This window comes from Gadus chalcogrammus, chromosome 14, assembly GCF_026213295.1.
Source record: "Gadus chalcogrammus isolate NIFS_2021 chromosome 14, NIFS_Gcha_1.0, whole genome shotgun sequence".
Classification (NCBI taxonomy): domain Eukaryota; kingdom Metazoa; phylum Chordata; class Actinopteri; order Gadiformes; family Gadidae; genus Gadus; species Gadus chalcogrammus.
In genome coordinates, this window is record NC_079425.1 from 15,100,053 (window position 1) to 15,121,754 (window position 21,702).

The following is a 21,702-nucleotide window of genomic DNA, read 5'->3' on the forward strand; positions in this document are numbered from 1 at the left end:
CGCGCGCGCACACACACACACACACACACACACACACACACACACACACACACACACACACACACACACAAGAATGCTCGGGGTTTGGGGCGGAGACAAGACTGCTTCACATCAATCCAAGTAAACGTATTCGTTGTGCGTAACAATAAGTTAACACACAGACTCTTTTATCCGTGTAGGAAGGCGCGTTTTCTCGGTCCTCCTGGACGGATGGAGTGTGTTTTCACACACATCGGAGACGGATATATCTCAAAGGTAGTTTCGATAGCGAGGTGCCCAGGATACCGTCCATAGTGGAGTGACACTGGAAGCAAACAAGTGAGTGTAACGCGGTTCTAGGTTAAGCGGTTGCCTCGGAGCTCAATCGGCAGCGATAACCCTCTTTATCCAGCACAACACGTTTTAATAACAATTACAACCTTGTTCGGGGGTTCCTTTTGTTTGTATCGCAGGGGAAGGCTATCGAAAAATATCCTCATTCTTCTGCTCCTCTCCCTGCTTTTATGGAACAGCAGACGCAACGAACGCAAAGCCTTCGCCATAGCGTCGATGCAAGTTAATAAGTGTCTTTAAACCGGACCCTACCGATCTCTTCCACTGCAGTCGAGTTGTAGGCTACCGTGCACCTTGTGACCATCACTCTCCTCAAGGAGGCACCATGCGGACTGGCGCGGAGGCGGAGGGCTTGGATGGCGAGGCCTCCAACGCGTCAATGATCTCTGGGGCCAGCAGCCCCTACCAGCCCACCACCGAGCCCGTGCAAGCCAGAAGCCTGCTGGGGGGGATCAGGTGTGACCTGGAGTACCTCAGGTCGTACCTGGGGATCCTGAAGGTGGTAGAGGTGGTAAGTCAAGTCCCTCTGAGCATTTTGCGTGGCATTAAGATAACGAATGACAAAACCGGTTATGTTGTTATAGGGTTAAAGTATTGCACATATGTTTTTCTAGACATACTAGAATTTGTCCTGTTGCACAAATATGTAAAATAATTCGTTCACTCTTAAAGTTTTGTGATTTAGTGTGGTTTCGTTTGATAATATGTTCATCTATCACAATCTATTACACACTTATTACTACTAGTTGAGTAGTTTTCTCTGTAGGCCTACACAACTTCACTCTGGGCATTCATTTGTTAATAACTATCAGTTACTTTCCACTCTAACTAATCACAACATGGGAATGTTTTCCTACAAGGGAATTGAAATTGAAAATGTAATAGACAACAGGCTCTTCTCAGGATTCGGTGTGTTTGTGGTTGGACTTGGAAGACACAGGAGACGAGAGCACATAGTTTTATACCACTTCACCTAAACCAGATGTCTGGATACACAACAAAACCATGACACAGCAGAAGGAATTCTCCAAATAACTATTATAATTCACCAATGCAGGAAGTGTGTGTGTGTGTGTGTGTGTGTGTGTGTGTGTGTGTGTGTGTGTGTGTGTGTGTGTGTGTGTGTGTGTGTGTGTGTGTGTGTGTGTGTGTGTGTGTGTGTGTGTGTGTGTAACAGCATACAGAGTTATATGTTAAGCTGTACGATAATGTAAATAATTCAGGTTGGGAAAGACATTTCCTGGAGAGTGTTCACACAACATTTCCACATGAATCGAAATGGAATCGAATGGAATCGTCACTCACCATCAGATATCATATTATATAAAAGCCCTGTATCAGCAATGCTGATCTTATGCTTTCGCTTTGTCTTGAGACCACACATGAATGGTCTAGTTTGCTCTATGTAAACGCTTGTCTTTTTATTTCCGTCGTCATTCTGCCTCTACTGCCTGCACAACTTGTGTACTGTAAATATGATAGTTATATAACTAAAAGGATTTATTAATAATGATCATAATCGCTCCCCTCCTTCTACCTTCATAGGCAGACATGGGCTTACTTTTGTCGGTCAGGTATGACGACTTGTTCCAATATTGACATTTATGATTTAATGTGAGTCATCTGACATTGACATGAACAAAAGCGTTTTAATGTCAAACATCAGAACGGATATCTCCATGCATGGGTTTTAACTCACGAGAAACGCTTACATTTCCATATGGAAAATTGACCCTCCTGCATTTACAGTGCTCATTGGATTCTCTTATCGGCCCATTCGTTGGTTTTGGCTTTAGTGTTGTTTGGTTGAGTTTATGAGCATATTACTGTATAATCATGCTTCCATGGTGGGTATGATGTATGCAAGTTAATCATGATCATTTCACACTTGGAACCTTAGCTATTTTCTAGACATTAAAAACGATTGGAATTGTTACATTAGTTCCATGTGTCAGTCTCGGCTTGTCCGATTTAATATGCTTTTTACTTTCTTGTTACTTTCTTGTGTAGTAGACAGTAGTAGTAGAAGAATCATACATACAGCATTTCTACCCTGGTAGTTATTCAATATTGCTTATGAAGTCCAGGACTTCAGTTGATATCATTCATTTATCAGCAATTGATCCAGGTAGGCCTACTCTCTGCGGTTCAGAATGGCTAAGTGGACTCTTTGTGTTCCCACAACCAGAAGACAGTAACCTGAGCAGGGTGTGTTTTTGCCCCAACCCCCCGGTCCAGTCTTTGTATCTGTTTTGGGCCGTCTAACCCAGACCACCCGTTGTCTGTCACCAATCCAACGGGTGCTGGACCATGTCAGCTAAGCTAGCTGTTCATCAGCAGACATGGTCAAGTTATACTCTTCTCAGCACTAACATTATTCAGGTTATGTTCGCTGCCTGCGAGTGTACAATAATGAAGATGCCAGATGCTACCAAAACGTTGACGAGTCCTTTAATAGAGACAGACTTTGTGTTCTGTTCTGTTCTGTTCTTCTTCTCTGGTTAGGTTTGTTCTTTACTTTCTTGATTTGTTCGTGTCTGGTCCAATCAATCTGGGCCAGTTTTGGTCTAGGCAAATCTAGTCTATTTTGCTTTGGCAAACATTAAATCCGTAGAGAAATACTGACTGGAAATGTATCCACAAATATCCAGGAAATATATGTATTATTGTTTTAGTCTTTTTGCTTTGAACTTGTATCGCAATTGTCATTGTGACAACTTTGATCATCAACGACTATGAGGCTTTGTACGAGAGTTGTTCTGAAGCGTGCAGTCTCTCAGTTCTACTGTGACCAATAGAGAGCTTATGAGTTCCAGCCCCACTGTCTTTGAACGCCTTTCTGCATCCAGCCTTTGTATCTTTCCAGGTCTGTCGGGGGTATTCACCTGGTGCTCCTCAGGTATAAGCTGCCCTCGAGCAAGGCACTGGCCAATACCTAGAGTTGGTTCTGGGTTCACTGCACTGGGAAGATCTAGACTACCAAGGGCAGGATAGAAACACAGTATGACCACTTTCCTTTGTATTCGTCCTGCGTTCATTATGAATGTACAGTACGTCAAGCATATTCTGACAAGGAATTATTTATCTAGGGCTGGTCTATGTGGACCGACCATTCTCCTGTGGTACTTTATTGTACTGCGCGGGCTACTGTAATGGTCAACGGGTAGTCTCGTGGTTAGGAAGTTTGTGTCTCCCAGAGGATGGTCCTGGTTTAAACTCCAAAGTCTGCAGTCGAACATGTAGGCATCCTAGAGATGCATACCTGCTCTTTAATAACACACATCTAATTTTTGTTATTAAGTCACCTAAGGGGTATTCCATCAACCCAGAGCTGTATTTAAAAAAATTATAATTATATATATATATATATATATATATATATATATATATATATATATATATATATATATATATAAACTTGCACAAAGCAATTTACTTTACAAGAAAGGAAACATTATAAACATATAGCTCATATTAGTTTACGAAAACAATGGTGGAACTAAGAACCTGATTCTGACTGACCTGGCAACCATGCACATGTTGTTAATGTAATGCTCGGTGTTGCTGAGAGGGCATCAAGCAAGGAGCATGATGTTTGATTCAGCGCAGGCGCTGGTTTGACTGATCCCAAACTGGCAACCGCAATAATGACGATACGGTACATGACGAAGCTAAATTAAGTTTGCTACCTTTGTTCGACATCGCCTTTCTCCCGCTCTCTCCCCCAGGGCCGGTTCTAGCCCCTTGGTAGCCCTAGATGAGATTGAGTTTTGTGCCCCCCGTTCCCATAGCGAGCAGAGCGTTGCCCTGTTAATTGACATTACTTTACTAAACATCACTGAAGACACATATTAACTGATTTACCTTTATTTTGCTTAGCACTTTTTTCAGACACTTATTGCTCTACTATACTACGTTGCAATTAAACAATGTGTGATGCATGGACAACAAACAAAAGAAAAGCTCCAGAACATTTTCTACATTCACAACATTCAGACAGTAAAGTAAAAGTAGAAATGTGGCAAGTGTGTAAGCTTTACTTTGACTGTTTCAGTGAGTATACTTAATAAGTAGTAAAATAATTGTGGCAAACCATGTTCAAAGAGGTACGGATAAAAAACGTAAGGGTTATGAATGCATACAGTTGCTTGTTCTTGGCAAAACTACTCAACCACAAAGCAGGGCCCCAAAATGATCCTCCTTAGGGCCCCCAGGTGTACAGGGCCGGCCCTGCATCAACCAAGCTAAAGTTAAAGCCGGGCTTATTTTGCTTAGCCTCGCTACTTTCAGTTAGAGTTCCGTTCCATTAACGTGACATGAGGGAATATCCGCTAGGTAACCATGGCAATTTATCCAAGCAAACTAACCTGGTCGGTAGCAGGCTAACTGTCAGGCTCATGGACCTATCAAAGAAGGTCAAGCTTACTTGATCGGTACTTCGTCCATAGTCTGAAACAGGTGTAGGCCTACCATCAGAAGGTTCCGCCAATCTAGGCCTTATGATTTTGTCATAAATTTACATAGGCCTATATGAAGAAAAAACAGCCTATATTTTCACTAGGGGTCTAAGATTAATTGATGCAAATAAAAAAATAAAATGAATTGCTATCTATTGTTACCGTGGATATTTTCTCAACACATTTTTATAGAGATATGTATTGTAGCACAATAGGGAACCAGCAGTTGGGTGAGTGGTATAGCGCTGGTGCTGTGATGCGGGCGGCCTGAGTTCGAGTCCTGAGTATGTCATAGAATTCTTGGCGTTGGCTTATTTTTGTAATTCCCTTTATGTCAGAGAAAGTAGGCCTAACAATTTACTTTCTATATAATAAATGTGTCTTACAATTTCCCTAGAACCCAAATATAACTTACATAAACCCATGGTAAACTTTATGTGAATATTAATGTTACTGATGGTGAAGTCTTTGTCATAATGACAAAGACACTGCTGTATGGGAAATTGTCATCCGATACCACTTCTGTTGAGATAAATACTATGGTTAGTCAATTTAGAATATTTTTTTCTGGCTGCATATTTACTAGGCCTATCTCTTCAAGGAAATGGAAAACAAATGGCATGAAAAGTCCTTTGATTTCTCCAGTAATCCTAAAATACGACATGTTCCCTCAAGACTATCCCTGATTACAAAACCATGGTCAATCTTCAATAACAATTTTTTACGCTTAATACTACTTATGCATTCAACAGATAAGTGATTTTTTTGCCAGGCGGCCTCCCTGTTTCTTTAATGGTTACAGACAGTGTTCCTTTTTGAGTTATTATATGCTTGTACTCCTCATAGACCTCCACAAGCAGCTTCTGTTCACCGCTGGAAAAGATCCCGCTCGTTCCTTATCGGACATTTGATCCATGATTAGACATTCACGGTTCTGGGCTGGCTACATATCTTGTGAGTGCGCGTAATCCAAGCTAACGTTAGCCTGGTTTGAACTAACCTGAGCAAGGTACGGCTGAATTGGGTTGATGGAATGGCTTTATCCTCAAGTGGAAGTTGGTGTAAGTTCTAACATGGCTTAATCAACTAAGCGCCGCCTTCGTTAGCTACTTTGATGAAACACCCCCCATGTCACTGAGTCACTTTGGCATGAAACCGTCTGCTAACGGGCTACATTTTCAACACTGCAGTAATTATTATGTCAGACTGTGTGTCTGTGTCAGTAACACAACAGATGGTCGACCAAAGACCTCAACTGGCGTCCTGTGAAACTAATCCTCTGTGTGTGTGTGTGTGTGTGTGTGTGTGTGTGTGTGTGTGTGTGTGTGTGTGTGTGTGTGTGTGTGTGTGTGTGTGTGTGTGTGTGTGTGTGTGTGTGTGTGTGTGTGTGTGGACAGGCGTCTGAGTTTTTGTATGAGATTGATAAGGGGCTTTATCAAGGGAATAGTCCTTCCTAAAGCAAGATTAGTATTAGTAAGATTAGTAAGAATGAATTACTGGGGGACTACTGCTGGTTAGTATTACCAGCAGTAGTATAATGTAATACGATACATAGAGGTTGATAAATAATTATCTACATTATTTCACGTCTCACACACTATGACGTTTCACTACATTTCAATTTTTGCAGCAAAAGGATCTAAGCAGCACTTCAACACAACACGATTGGTACATATCAGGAAGAAAAAATATGTTTTTCAGCTTTTACAGGTTCCCCCTACCCATATATCTATGTTTGAAAGCTTTCGACTATTTATGCACAGTTTAAACAAGGTTGTTGATTTGATGTTTGTCAGGGCTGAAGTCAAACAGTGCAGCCATGAAGAGAAACTTAATTATCTCTGGGTCTTTCCTTTAAAATGTATTTAACACCAACTTCAGTACAAAGTCACCGGACTTGGGCTAAACTGGTCTGTCTGTCTGTGTGTGTGTGTGTGTGTGTGTGTGTGTGTGTGTGTGTGTGTGTGTGTGTGTGTGTGTGTGTGTGTGTGTGTGTGTGTGTGTGTGTGTGTGTGTGTGTGTGTGGAGAATGGCGGTAATGTGTGTGTGTCTTTTTGGAGAGCAGAATTCCTCTCATACTGTGGTCAAGAGCTGGAGAAAGAGGGAGATTGGGAGAGCTAGAGGGAGAGAGAGAGCGAGATGGATGCAGAGCTCCAACTACAACTTATTATCTTTCAATCTTCTCTTCTCTCACTATTTTTAATTATCTCAGGTTTATTCATAATGTAATCATCTACCAGAATCATCTCATTAGTCTATCCATTATCTCCTAATTAACAGTTAAGCACGTTATCTTAATTTAATTCAGATCCTCAGAATGATCTTTCTTTCCCGTTCTTATTCATTGTCTGATAGCCTTGCCATATCCTTATGCCGTTCATAGTTGTCGTCATTATCATACTGATTTTATCAACGCAGCCTTCTAATCACCTGAGAATTCACAATTCCCTCATTAGCTCATTAATATCCCGTATCTTCACTGCTGCAAGGATATTCATAGTTCTATCAGAACTGTATACAGAACTTGGCTGGACAAATTTTCCCAAAGCCAGTTTAGCCGTTCCCTAGTGGCCTCTTCATGCGGTCATTGTCTGTAACTTCGATGTTGTTTCAGTGCTGCCTTGTTGGCATGTGGCCCCTGGAAAGGTGGGCGCATCTTAACCTTAGGAATACTGTAGGTCGAGCCCCCCAAGGTCCTGTTAAGGGTTGAGGCCCCCAGGCCCTGTTGCAGGGGTCCGAAAGATTTGGGGTGGCTGTGGTCTGGAAAAAGTGTTTGGCAAATTTTGCCGCAACTTCAAGAGCAATCCTGGGTGCTCCACTACTATTTACCTAGTTTTAAGTACCGGTAGTTTTAATCTATTCTCACAGTCAGCCTATCCATATGTAAAGTCTGAGACACAGTGTTGATTAATTGTGTAAAGACCACCATGTTATCAAGAAGAGGTCTTTATTGACCAATCCAGGGCTTACAGGATTTCTCGAAAGTCTGCTGTCCTTGCTCCCCAATGGTGGAAGAGGCGCCCCACAGTACAGGACAGCTGAAACCCTACCCGTCGTACGCCACAGGCTGAAAACTCATCTGTTCACATTGCTCTGAATGTGACCCAGTTTTTCTTTATTGCACCGTTTGAGGCATTTTGCTTTTGGTGATTTGTATGTACTCGAATGAATCTTCCACTATGGGGATTATATCTTTATCGTTGAATAGTACACTAAATGTTAGTCCCTTTGGACCAAAGCACCAGCTTAATAAATGTTATGTCATTTTTTAATAGTCTAGTATAAATACCTAGATTACAATACAAGTTGTATGGTGACTATGTATCAGACCTTCAGGACGAGTCACATGATGACCTAGTGCTCTGTATCAGACCTTCAGGACGAGTCACATGATGACCTAGTGCTCTGTATCAGACCTTCAGGACGAGTCACATGATGACCTAGTGCTCTGTATCAGACCTTCAGGACGAGTCACATGATGACCTAGTGCTCTGTATCAGACGTTCAGGACGAGTCACATGATGACCTAGTGCTCTGTATCGGACATTCAGGACGAGTCACATGATGACCTAGTGCTCTGTATCAGACCTTCAGGACGAGTCACATGATGACCTAGTGCTCTGTATCAGACGTTCAGGACGAGTCACATGATGACCTAGTGCTCTGTATCGGACCTTCAGGACGAGTCACATGATGACCTAGTGCTCTGTATCAGACCTTCAGGACGAGTCACATGATGACCTAGTGCTCTGTATCAGACGTTCGGGACGAGTCACATGATGACCTAGTGCTCTGTATCGGACGTTCGGGACGAGTCACATGATGACCTAGTGCTCTGTATCGGACGTTCAGGACGAGTCACATGATGACCTAGTGCTCTGTGTATCAGACCTTCAGGACGAGTCAAATGATGACCTAGTGCTCTCTATCAGACGTTCAGGACGAGTCACATGATGACCTAGTGTTCTGCGTATCAAGCTGTTCAGGACGAGTCACATGGCCACATAGAGCTAATGAACGGAGGAGACTGAGATTAGGTTTACAGTAGCTGACTGTAGCTAGTTACATCAATGCTAGATGTGTCTCATTCTCTTCATAATGTGGAGTGCTCTCTTGCCCCTGCTAGGTGCTGGCCCTGCTGGGCTTCATCTGCATCGAGACCATCATGCTGTGCTCTCCCTGTGGGGGCGTGTACTTCTTTGAGTTTGTCAGCTGCAGCGCCTTCGTCGTCACCGGGGTCCTCCTCTTCATCTTCAGCCTCAACCTGCACATCAAGGTGCCCCACGTCAACTGGAGTCTCACGGTACGGGTGCACACACACACACACACGCACACGCACACGCACACGCACACGCACACGCACACGCACACACACACACACACACACACACACACACACACACACACACACAGACAGACAGAAGAATGTGTGTCTGATAGGGGTGTAAGGATACACGTATTTGTTCCGAACCGTCACGGTACAGGCACTTCGGTGCGGTTACAGAGGTGTACCGCGGTGCGTAAATGTGGCGTACATAGCGTTAATATGGCGAATGTAAAGGCTTGTTTTGCAATGCGGAATTTAAAACTTGAAGTCGGAGTTCCACCCGGAACGTTTAGCCAAAGTGTACTACTCCGACTCTGTAATCCGACTCCGTAACTACGGAGACCCCTCAGCAGCTCTCCGTTGGGATGTCGGATACGCAATGCAATTCGCCGCCTGATCGATCTTATGTGTTCACTACAAAGCATTTGAGCAGTGTTGCAAATACACTTCCAAAGCTTTTCAAATCTTATTTGGTGTTTTATTGGTCCTTAAGGTGCAAAGTAGACAATGAGCAAAGTAATTAAGGTGCAAAGTCAAACCGGAGAAGTGATTCAGGAAATGATTTTGTTAGGGGACCAATCACAGCCCTTGCCGTCTCCGTTGCGTCGACCAATAATAGATCCATGACGTCGACGGATAGTTAAAAAATATTGGATGCGCACGTAAGCTACGGAGAGGGTCTCCGACAGGCTCTCCGGCTATGGAGAGGGCTCTCCGTGTCTACGTACAGCACTTTAACATGCAAACACATTTGAAAAGGCACCATCCAGGTGTTACTATCACCGTTGCTGTGAAAAACCAAAAAAACAAGCTGTGCAAACCCAGCTCACAAATCTATTTCAACAACCCCTGTCTGGGAACTCAGAAATGCAAATGCCATAACCAAGTTGATTGGTGTTCTAACATTAATATGAGTTTCCCTAGCCTGCCTATCGTCCCCCAGTTGCTAGAAATGGCGTTAGGTGTAAAACGAGCACTAGGTATCCTGCTCCGCCTTTGAAAAATGAAAGCTCAGACGCTCCGATTTTGAATTTGGCCCTATATGTCGTCATAATGGGCCGTGCAACAATCCCATCTCCTCCATGTCGCGGATCAGTCTACTTCAGATTGATGTGGAAGTGGAAGAACCAGAGACGTTGGAGAACCTGACGCAGTCTGTTGAGATTCATAATATCGTCTGGGGGCACACACAGCTTTTGGCCGTGATAATATATATTATATGATATAGATATCTGAAGGTATTGAAGGGGATGAAGCAGGTCATCCATGTGCAGATGCAGGGGTCCTTAGACCCTATGCAGTTCGCATATAAAGTTGGTAGAGGTGTGGAGGACGCCACTCTGACGCTGCTGAATAGCCTGTATCCCCACCTTGAGAGCCCCATGTCCCATGCCAGACTTCTTTTTATAGATTTTCCTCTGCTTTCAACACTATACAGCCATACGTTCTTGCTGAGAAGCAAGACGGTGTGGATTTAAACATGATTTAACATTATTGCTTGGATTTGAGATGTTATGACGCATAGATCACAATCTGTAAGAGTCGGTCCTTTCTGAAGAGCTCAACTCTTCCACAGGTTCACCTCAGGGATGTGTGCTTTCACCCCTCCTACATATTTTTTTGCACACTGAAGGGCTGATTATGGTCCCACGATCACGCAACAGAAGGGGGTTACGGACCCATTACGTCCTTGCGGACCCTCCTTGCATCCACCGCAAAGTGCACCTCCCAAAAATGTTAACCTTCTGTCGAGGCGACGCAGAGGCAAGGGCTGTGATTGGTCCACTTACTAAAACCCGACGCAGAACCATAAAGTTTCACGACTGCGTCAAAGCGTCTGCGTGGTCATTGCGTTTCGTGAACGTGGGACCATAATCAGCCCTTGACAGTTGCAGAAGTCAGGAAATAGGCAAAAATAGGCAAATCATCAAGTTTGCTGATGACTCATCAGCAAACCCTACTCCTAGACCCGCCTCTCTCCTCCTCATTTTTATTAAAGTTAAAGACACCGAAACAGCAAAACATTCCTATTAAAGCACTTTTTTCAGTTTGTGTGTGAAGGTGTCTTCCATATTTTACAATGAAATAAGATATCTGTAGTTAATTATTCTCCCACTCAGGTATGATTAGAACAATCTTTGAAGGCTAGGTGTGTGTTTGCCGTGCTTGTTCAGCCTGTATAATGGCTGATTCATTAATTCCCTCACTCTCCACCTAAAGCTGCTGTGTGAGGTCCCCCCTTCACTGTAAAGCGTCTTTGAGTGTCTAGAAAAGCACTAAATAAATTCAATCCTTTTTCTTGTTGTTGTGCGTGCTCGCTTGTGGGTCATTCTCAATCTCCCAGTGGACTCTTGTGCGTTGAGGGCCCGTGGTTTGAAAGACTCTCTTCTAATCTGAACGATAGCCTTTCTTGATGCTCAGTAGGGCCTACACCACGCCTCACCCTCCAGTACCACCAAACCTTCACATTGTGACTTAACCCTGTTAGGCTGGACGCATTTGGGAAGCCTGGAACAAGGAAGCTTTTAACTGGCTGGGCCGGTCTGGTGGGTGTAATGATGGGTGGAGTGCATAGACAATCCTGTTCTACAGCAAAATAACCACCTGCTACTTACTAAACCATGATGCTAGCTCTCTGATTGGAAGGCTTTAGTCACAGGAGGGCACTAGTATCTCAAGAAGAACATAGTCATTTTGACAGTCAAAATTAAGAATAAAAGAAGGCTTAGGGGCATACATCAGCATACATTGACACTCAAACAAACACACTGCTCTATCCATACTGGTTTTTGTGTGTGTGTGTGTGTGTGTGTGTGTGTGTGTGTGTGTGTGTGTGTGTGTGTGTGTGTGTGTGTGTGTGTGTGTGTGTGTGTGTGTGTGTGTGTGTGTGTGTGTGTGTGTGTGTGTGTGTGTGTGTGTCATGTGAGATGGTGTCTATAATGATTCGAGTCACGAGTCACGCATGGGATCACGGGATTTGTTCTCCATTCAGACAGATCATTAACTCTTGCCAGGCCAACATAGACACACAGAAAAATACATACACACACCCCAAGAAACATCCAGGAAGTGAAATAACAGTTCAGTAACAGTACAAGCAACTAACCATCCTCCAAACAAACTAAACTAAAAACATCACTGTGGAATCAACATAATTGTTAAAGTAACAACATCTACACCATTTTGTGCAATCACAATTTCAAACTCACGACACCATCCTGCTCTTACCCTTTCTCTGCACATTCCTTCGTAGATTTTATATTTCTTTGCGGTCTACAGTAGTAGTAGTATATTTGAAAATGTTACACTGAAGGAATATGAAACTGTAGTATTTCAACTGAAATAGTTATAATACAGTGTGTTGAATATTTGATAGGTCTGAAGGAGATGGTGACACACTGGGGAGCAATGTGAGATCAAAGAGTGTGGGCCCTATCTTGCACCCGGCGCAATTGACTTTCTCACTGGCGCATGTGTCGTTGCTAGTTTGCAACAGGCGCAGAGCGTTCTTTTCCCTCCTGCGCCACGCGTCAGTAAATTAGGGAATGATCTTGCGCCCCAAGGGGCGGTTCGGCGAAAGGAGGAGGCGTGTTCCGCTATTTTGCAGTTTCAGAACCCACTTGCGCCACAAACCAGGAAATATCTGGTTTAAAGTCAGTGGCGCGTTGTTCAGATGCTATTTTAGGGCGCATGCATAATGTTGCTTGTGCACCTCGCGCATACACTTTGCTTCTCTCATCTACCTAGCCACACATTCTTGGTAAATTATTTGGGAAAATAACAGCTGATTCAGCGGTAATAAGTTGCACTTTTAAATCAATGCATCTGCAAACACCGTACAGCAAGCACATATTTTCTTGACACAGACATCGTGTACATGCCCATAACTTTAAGGATTGATGAGTATTTGATCATGAGAAAACATTGTTTTAGCGCGAGTGAGTGTTAAATAGAATGAATGAATGTGGGCGCGTGTGTGTGTGTGTATGTGTAAAATAATTCATGAATGCGGGCGCGTGTGTGTGCGTCCATCTGTTTAAACACACGCAAACTGAACACGGAACGCATAATACAGTCAATGGCAACAATGTATATTAACAGGGGGACACATGCATATTAGGAACACAAGTCGATAACGATAATGCATACAATACTGATAAGAAACTATGTCTGTAATGTATTGCGTATATCATTAAATAGAACCACAGTTACCGCATCTCATATGTTTGTTTTCTTTGCAAAAATTTATTTGAGGACTCAGTATTTCTGAAGTTGTGGAAGAAAAACTTATTTCAAGTGTGTATCAGGCCATATTGTTTGGCCATAAACTGAGCCATTTGAAGTTTGAAATTCATGCGCATCTGTCTCATCGGAGACTTCAGACGTGCTGTCAAAATATCAACTCGTCAGATTCAAATGCACTCATGGCTCTTAAAGGGGATGGGAGCTGGCACTCTCATTGGTTTACTGCACGTTACGCCCAAACCACACCTACGGGTAATTAGGCTACTTCAGACCAACCCTTTTTAGATTTGCGCCGGGCGCAAGAATCATTTTTGCGCCGGTAAAATAGCGACATCGCCATAGAACCGCCCACAAAGCTACTTGCGCTTGGCGCTTCTCACTTGCGTATTAGACCGTTGAAATAGGGCCCTGTGTGTTAGTGTGGAAGTATCCCTCCCTCCGAACTCAGTCTCTCTCACACACACACACACACACACACACACACACACACACACACACACACACACACACACACACACACACACACACACACACACACACACACACACACACACACACACACACACAGTGTTATTGACCTGGATTCAACAGTAAGATACAGGAAGGCAAAGAATGTAGAATTAATTTGTGTGTTTGCATCATGTGGTGTTCAAACAACAACACAAAGCAGAAACAGCCAACTTTCTATTCACAGACAAAAGCATGGTTGGAAACAATATTCAAAGCTGGAAATGAAATGACAACGTGTTTAAAATGTTTTGTGTGTAGGACCTGGTCAACACAGGGGCTTGTACCCTCTTCTTCTTCCTCGCCTCGTTGGTCCTTGCCTGCATCAACCACGGGACTAGCGCTGAGATCGCAGCTGTGGTGAGTAATAATGACAATAATCATCCTAATAATTAGAATAAGAAGCGCTTTACATGAGTACCAGATATATCAATTCTTAATAAAAACAAGGCAAATTGAAAACACCTTAAAGCCTATAAATAAAGACAGAAAAGGATCCCAGAGAGGTGAGGCGAGTAAGATGTTAAACATAGTAGGGGGGTGATATTATGCCACCAGCTATGTGTGTGGTAAGCCATTACAAGCCATTTGGAAATGTGCCTTTTCCTGTGTTTTAGTGACATCACAAAGTGGGAGTGTCCACCTAGATTTATGACGGATAAGCAACATTTGCTTCAGTCACACTGGTTAGGATGGTGGACTTATCTATCCGTCATATATCTAGGTGGACACTCCCACTTTGTGATTTCAATAAATCACAGGAAAAGGCAGATTTTCAAACGGCTTGTAATGGCTTACCACATCACACCTGGTGGCGTAACGTCACCTCTTTAAAGAAGGTTTATTTTCAGGTAGGCTATAAAAAACCGTAGTGATGGAGTCACAGATCCGAACAGAGATCCTACTCTTGTCAGAATGTACCTAGACTGGTCTAGTTTAGCTTATCTTAAACTCTATATTTATCCATTGTAGTTTAGTCTGAACTGGGGTAAATCCAGTCTCGCCTGGTCTAGTCTTGACAAATAACTGCAGAAAAAACGGAATGAAACCTCAGGATTTGTATCAGTTGTTTATATGCTTCCTATTGCTTCCCCTGGTTAAACTTGTGGGTCTACCTTCCACCAGGTGTTTGGCTTCTTGGTCACGTGTGTGTACGGCCTCAACTCCTTCCTGGCTGTCAGGAAGTGGCGCCGTGGCGACAGTGGCCAGGGGGTAACGACAAGCAGCGAGTATACACGTGCGCGCACGGCCTCTCGCGGCGAGGTGGAGACGCGGCCAGAGCTAGCATGAGATGGACATCCCGAACACGCATGTAACCACGGCGACCGCAGGGGGGGATATAGCGAGCGACGGACCGCTGCCGGTACCATGGAAACGATGGTTTGTGTGTAACGGTCTGAGAACTTAAGGACCTTGGTAACCTGTTCCAAGACGACTCCTCCCTGTTCCACCCTTTCACCTCCTCACACCTCCTTATGGGGACTACACACACATACCACACACACACACACACACACACACACACGCACACGCACACGCACGCACACATGCACCCAAAGACTTAATCAACACTCAAGCACAGAGTGGTGTGTGTTGAGTGAAGAAGCTGAGCTGTTAGATACTTAGTGCGGGGGTGAAGGGAACCCTACGTGTGGGGGATGTGTACAAAGAGACCAAAGCAACGGAACAGTTTATACGACCCTTAATGATCACTTTGATTTATTGATTACCTGGCTACCACCGTGGGTGTCTTTGCCTCGTATCATATATTTTTTAATTGTTTTGTTTCGCTGAAGAGACAAGTTTGGTGTAAGATGAACTTCGGTCTGCGGGTAGAGCTATGCTAACAGTGTTAACAGTATAGCAACATGGCTACATGGTGCGTTATTCTGTGTCATGCTACATACAGCCGTCCAATGACAACACAGCGCTGAAGCAGTAAGCTCCAGGGACTTTATACTGGACTGAACATTGGGCCTGCAATGCTCACTAACTACGACTGCTAGCTCCTGGCTAATGGTCAGATAGTTCTGTTATGAATGAGATAGGAGAAGAGCGATATTAAGATATGTGTTTTGTTTTACACAAACAAAACTACACTTATGAAGTTGTTTGGTTTGTATGTTTATGTCATTGTTGTGGGTTTTCCTGACTGGGTTAAATGTAAAGGGATGATGTAAGCTACGGTAAATATTCGTAGACTAAGCTTCATAGACAGGGTCTGAAAGCAATAACAGGAATTCATTGGTTTAAGAATGAAATATATGACATAGACAATCCTCAGACCAAAATCTACTGTGACTGCCCTAAAGTTGTATATTTGTACACAACAAAGTATATTCCTACATTAAGCTGCTCTCAATTGCAAAATCAAAATTTTAAAAACATGAAAAAAAAGAATGGGCCGGACGGATCCACAGGCAGTCCAAGGATCATTGGATGAAGTTATGGGGAATCATTGATTCAACTTTACAGTTTAATGAGTGTTGTGAAATTCACTACAGTTGAACCGGGGGCCTTTGGAGTATAACAGAATGATTGACACAGTACAATTTAAAACATCACCTGGCTGTATGTTTCCCAGGTAATAAACACATTCTGGTTAAAAGACAGTTGAACATCAAGTCACAGAGTGCCTCCACCGTTAAGCTCAGATATTTAACTGCCTTCCCAAATAGTAAATTTATATCAGTTAATAAAGGAACTAATTAACTCACTAACTGATTAACAGGTTATCAACTAATTAGCGTTGTGTGTGTTGCAGATTAGTGTGTGTTTATTATCCAAGTGATGGATAATCGGGTAACTATGGGAATCAAGAGTTTAAAGTACCGTACATGAATCTCCTTTGAAACAGAATTATCTGTCAGTATATTTTCAGGCATCAACTATCTAGAGTCACAAGATACACTTCACATTGTAAAGGTTTCCTAAGTGACCTACTTAAATCCACTAAACACAACTTGTTTCATTCAGTTAGTCTTTGCTAGAATAATGGAAGGAATGTAGACCTTCTTGTGTGTCTGATGTATCCACAGAGAAATGTCAACAATCGTATCATTCAATGCCAGATATTTTTGAAGTTCTTTGAGGCTTATGTGTCTTTATGCTGTTAGGTCAAGGGTGTAAATGCTACATGGATAATCTAGCGCTCTCTGCTTGTCGTTTGTGGTAATGCAGCTACACTGAGCAATATCGACCTACGTGAAGGCTTAGGTAAATGAATTGGTTTGTTCTTAATAAAGGGTTTGATACAAATTTAAAAACGACGTGTTTATTTAAATATATTATCTTCAGTTGATTAAATATATATATATATCGTCTTGACATTGACCTATTATTTGTTTTTTATTATTAATTTTATATCTTAAATTCCAATATTTTATCCTTGATCCTTCTCATTCCAATTCTATAAATGGTTGTTTTAGTTAGGTGTGGAAACAATATTCCTTTACATATTGTACTATACCAGCTCTGCCTATAAAATACAATGTGTGGAACTCAATTAACTGATCATTATGATGTATTTATGAAAGCATTTTGTTTTGAGAGAGGCCATTTCTAATTGAATCTGAATGTCCTCCAATTAACACAATAAAAAAGTAAAGAGGAAAGCGGTAGAAATGTATTTTTTCCTCAAACGAAGGATTATTCTGTGAGGTGAATGCAGTTGGAACCTCATGCAAAATTTATTTTGGTATTTTCTGACCATTATTTGGGTAGTGGTTAGGGGTATTGGGTTTGAATCCCAGAATGTCCAAATGTAGGCGTCCTTGAGAAATATACCCGTATGCCTGCTGATAAACGTGTAACAAAAATTAATAAACGGTAACTTTACCGTCCATACCTGCTCATTGACATGTATCTAAAAAAAATGTTTTTTTACTTTACCGTCCCTACCTGCTCATTAAAAAAAACACAAAACCAGAGAGGTAGAACAAACTATTTCATTGAAACCGTTCAGTGGTGCTCTATAGAGCTACGACACACACACACACGACCGTTCAATCCACTGAAGACAGAATACACAGTACAAAACACATCTGAAATACACACACAGGGCAGGGACAGGGACATTCAAGTGACATATCCAGTAACTAACATACTTATAGGCCGAAGTGACACATGACACATAAAGCAGATGCATGTAAATTACAATTTCATACACGTGTCTTTGACACACAACACATAATGCAGCAAGTGGTTTCAACACACAGTGGACTGCAGTCCTTCCTCTTATTAAAACACTTCTAGAAACAGATCAGATAGAAATAGCCTGCTTATCTGTTTAACTCGAAACTTGGATTTCTATTCATTCGCTTGTTCATCTTTCGCTGATGAACACAGAAGTTGTAACCAGACAGCCTGCTGTCCTCCTGTTTACAGTAAACAAACTGGATGTGACGTTGGATGTGGAATGTATCCTGGTTAGTGTTGGAAAATTGGCTTGCTACACAGATGCTGTTGTGTAGGATAATACACACATAAACGTACGCACAGCTGGTCTAAGATGTCCCTTTTGTATGAACAAGCACAAACGCATGCAGATAGTGGACAACCGATACATAGTACGTAAGAAGTAATACTAAATCAGTATTCTAATGTACCAACCAATTTTGTTTCTTGTAACTGTTTCAGAACTGCAAGATGTTTTCACAGCTTTAGACTTCCGCCCAAGACCCAACAGTGCCAACCAGGATTGGTTTGCTCTTTGCATTTGTGTTTATGAAAATGGTTATCAATTGGTTTAAATATCGCAACAATAATCGGTTGCTTTTATTTTCTTATATTTGGTATTCAAAAATATGTATATTTCTAGTGAAGACTTTTTTTTTATCTGATAACTGCTCTTGTGTGCCACCTGCTGTAATAATTATATCACAGTGGAATACTTCAGAGGTGCATCACTCTCTCTCTCTTGCTGTCTCTCTCTCTCTCTCTCTTTCTCTCTGCCGGTGGGTGATCGAGAAGACCACCTGCTCAGTCCGAGTCATCGTCTGAGGAATCATCTGCAAGAAAAAGTTCAACGGTTAAACCCACCAATCAAATAAATAACCATGGCTCATGTAGCAACTTTAGCATGGCTTACTTGGCCAAGTATATATTTGAAATAAAACAATCTTCTGTAAAATAAAAAGCAGATATTTGAATAAATGCTCTTAAATGAGCACCTGGTCACACCTAGCATTAACATGGTATACAGTGATCCGCTCACAAGTGGACCGCCCTAGAACATCAGTTCAAAACTTTAATCAGAATCATTACAATTTTGTTTGTTACCCTTATGTAGAGCACTTTGATCTACAGTTTATGGCTGAAATACAAAAAAAGTCCTATACAAATAAAGGTCATTCTATTGATTGGTGAAAACCAAAGAAGCCCGGCCGCTCACCTCGAGGGTGGGCTGTGTGTCCGGGCTGCCCCTCGCTGGGCTGGCCTCCCCGCCTCAAGAAGTCTGCCAGGTCATTGAAGATTATGTAGAAATCAAAAGCAAACACAATAGTGGCTATGAACCCAAACACCTGCATAGAAAAAAGGGAAACCGTCATTATGATGAACGCTTGCGTATCAGCATGACATTGCTATCGTATCAGTGTGACTTCACTATTGTATGAAAATGACAGCACCATTGTAATCAGTAATGGAACTTCACATATATAAGTAGGAAGTCCAAATGAAGAAAAAACTGAGAACACTACACCCCTAGAATAAAACATGATAAACGTAAAATTACTGAAATGATGAAATGGTTGCAATGGAGAATAGATAGTACAGTGGATTTAGTATGCTAGGTATGTATTGTATGTAGATTACCCCAGCGGCTTTAGAGGCTCCGTCTGAGTATTTGGACACGGAGATGATGGAGATGACGAAGAAGATGATTGAGGCACTTACACACCTCAGGAAGTCCTTCAAAAATAAACAAACAAATTAATTCATTACTTAACAAATAAATGAAACATGGTCATGAGAAAGCGATTGAATCCCCTTTGAAACGCTGCTTTTTGAAACAAGCAGACATTCCCCTTCAAGGTTCCGAGGGTCAGGGTTCTCCCCAGGGTGCCAGGGCCCCCAAGGGGCCGGGAGGGTCCCACAACAGTCAGGGGGCGGGGCGCTCACCATGAGCGGCCAGTGGAAGCTGGTGAAGCGCTGGTTGAGCTTGGTGGAGTAGGCAAAGAGCAGGAAGAGAGCTGTCAGGAACTCCAGGAGCGGCGCCGTGACAAAGGAGGCCGCCGTGGACGCCACGAAACACACAAATGCCAGGAAACACAGGAGCTGAGAGCAAACACATGCATACAGAGACACGCATACCCAGAGACAAACACACATGCACACACATGTATGCACACACACAGAATTACATGTACAAAAATAGGAATAGGAAAAATGTAGAACTCATGTTATAATATTATTCTCCGTAATAGCGACCAAAGTTTTTACTTCTCCTCTTCATTAGTAGTTGTAAAGTAGAAAGTGCGAAACCCTCCTCTGAGTCACAATGCACTTCCTGTCACAGATTACAGCAACTCAGACTGACATAACTTTCTGTCTACATGGCTTAACAGCTAAGGAGTGTCCGCAGCGTGTCCATTGTGGAGAGATAATCACCTCTTTCTCTCCTTCAGAGGCCAACGTGTGTTTATTGGTAGTATTGGTAGTTTGACAGTGTCTTAAATCAAAAATACTAATCAATAATAATTACATTTTAAAAAGTGGATTTTTGAAAGTGGAAGTGTATACCATGAAGTGTCCTTGAGATTATGTTAAGGGGTCCAATCACTTTCAATGCGGTAACATGTCCTAGAGCCCATCCTGGGAACCAAATTCAAACCCTAACACCAAATCCTAACCCTAAAAGCCCACCCTCAGCCTTTAGTTGTAGGGTTCGGAGAGAGAGAAAGACATCTGAATGGTCACTCTGCAGTATTGAATTCTTAAGAATGATAATTAAATAGTTCAAAGAAGGGGGAGACGAAGAGAGCGAGCAATCGAAAAGCCTTCCCAGAAGATATCACATGACGACGCATCGCAAAGGGGCTTGCCCCTCTGTTTTTAACCCGGGGTTAGTTCTCAAAAAATGCAGCCTTCCAATCTTTTATTTTATTCAAGAAGTAATAAACACAGCCCACTAAAAAATCTATCCCACCCTGATACGACTAATGGTTAAAATAATTATTCAATTATGATGAGAACTTTGTAAATACGAATAACTTTTTATCTGGAATCGGGAACGTTTATAAGGTCGTCAGTCCTTACACTTAAGAGCACATTTCTGTGTAATAGAGTCGCACCCCCACAGTATCCGACTCCAAAAGTTTACTACACTATGTTAATGTTGTGACGCCCCTTTCCCTGACTAATGAAAACCTTGTGAAGACGGGATGACCCAAATAAATACAACCAAAACGTTTATTTGCATATACCGTTAAACCTAACATAACGTTGGGCGCAGTCACACTGCTAAATCAAAATAATAGTAAAGAAACTTTCCCATCTATTACTTCATAAACACAGTGTCTTGGTCGGCCTACAGAACCCTACATCCTCCCTCAAAAATGGAAATTCCCCCCATGACTTTTCACACTAAGATAATGTCTTACCACTTCTGCAATAAGTAGCAATCCCTTACGAGAGAGAGCAAACTCTTTCGTCGGCAGGATTGACAGAAGGACATTCGGTCGAGCCTCGGTAGCCCCGGCAGCAGGAGCCTCGATGTCCCCCATCGTCTCTAGGCTACTTCAAGTTCTACGATCGACTCTCCTGCAGCTTGAAAGACAGAGAGCGTAAAATGCTCAGCTCTGAAATGGGAGTGGAGACTTGATGGAATATGGA

The 21,702-nt window shown here is 42.4% G+C and overlaps 2 protein-coding genes across 4 annotated transcripts; one reads left to right on the forward strand and one right to left on the reverse strand.

Moving 5' to 3' along the window:
• Positions 1 to 79: 79 nt before the first annotated feature.
• On the forward strand, positions 80 to 18,163 carry cmtm4 (CKLF-like MARVEL transmembrane domain containing 4). 3 transcript variants are annotated; one of them, XM_056608313.1, is made up of 5 exons: positions 80 to 318; positions 453 to 844; positions 8,917 to 9,093; positions 14,131 to 14,229; positions 14,995 to 18,163. In XM_056608313.1, the coding sequence occupies exons 2-5, from the start codon at positions 659 to 661 to the stop codon at positions 15,157 to 15,159; spliced, it is 627 nt and encodes a 208-aa protein (XP_056464288.1). In that variant the 5' UTR covers positions 80 to 318; positions 453 to 658; the 3' UTR covers positions 15,160 to 18,163. The 3 variants fall into 3 exon arrangements, with proteins under 3 accessions (XP_056464288.1, XP_056464290.1, XP_056464291.1); XM_056608315.1 differs by having other exon boundaries at positions 604 to 844; XM_056608316.1 differs by having other exon boundaries at positions 651 to 844.
• cmtm3 (CKLF-like MARVEL transmembrane domain containing 3) lies at positions 16,884 to 21,693 on the reverse strand. Its single transcript, XM_056608317.1, has 5 exons — positions 21,471 to 21,693; positions 19,990 to 20,145; positions 19,684 to 19,779; positions 19,262 to 19,391; positions 16,884 to 18,878 (listed from the first exon to the last, which is right to left on the reverse strand). The coding sequence occupies exons 1-5, from the start codon at positions 21,591 to 21,593 to the stop codon at positions 18,850 to 18,852; spliced, it is 534 nt and encodes a 177-aa protein (XP_056464292.1). The 5' UTR covers positions 21,594 to 21,693; the 3' UTR covers positions 16,884 to 18,849.
• Positions 21,694 to 21,702: the final 9 nt, after the last annotated feature.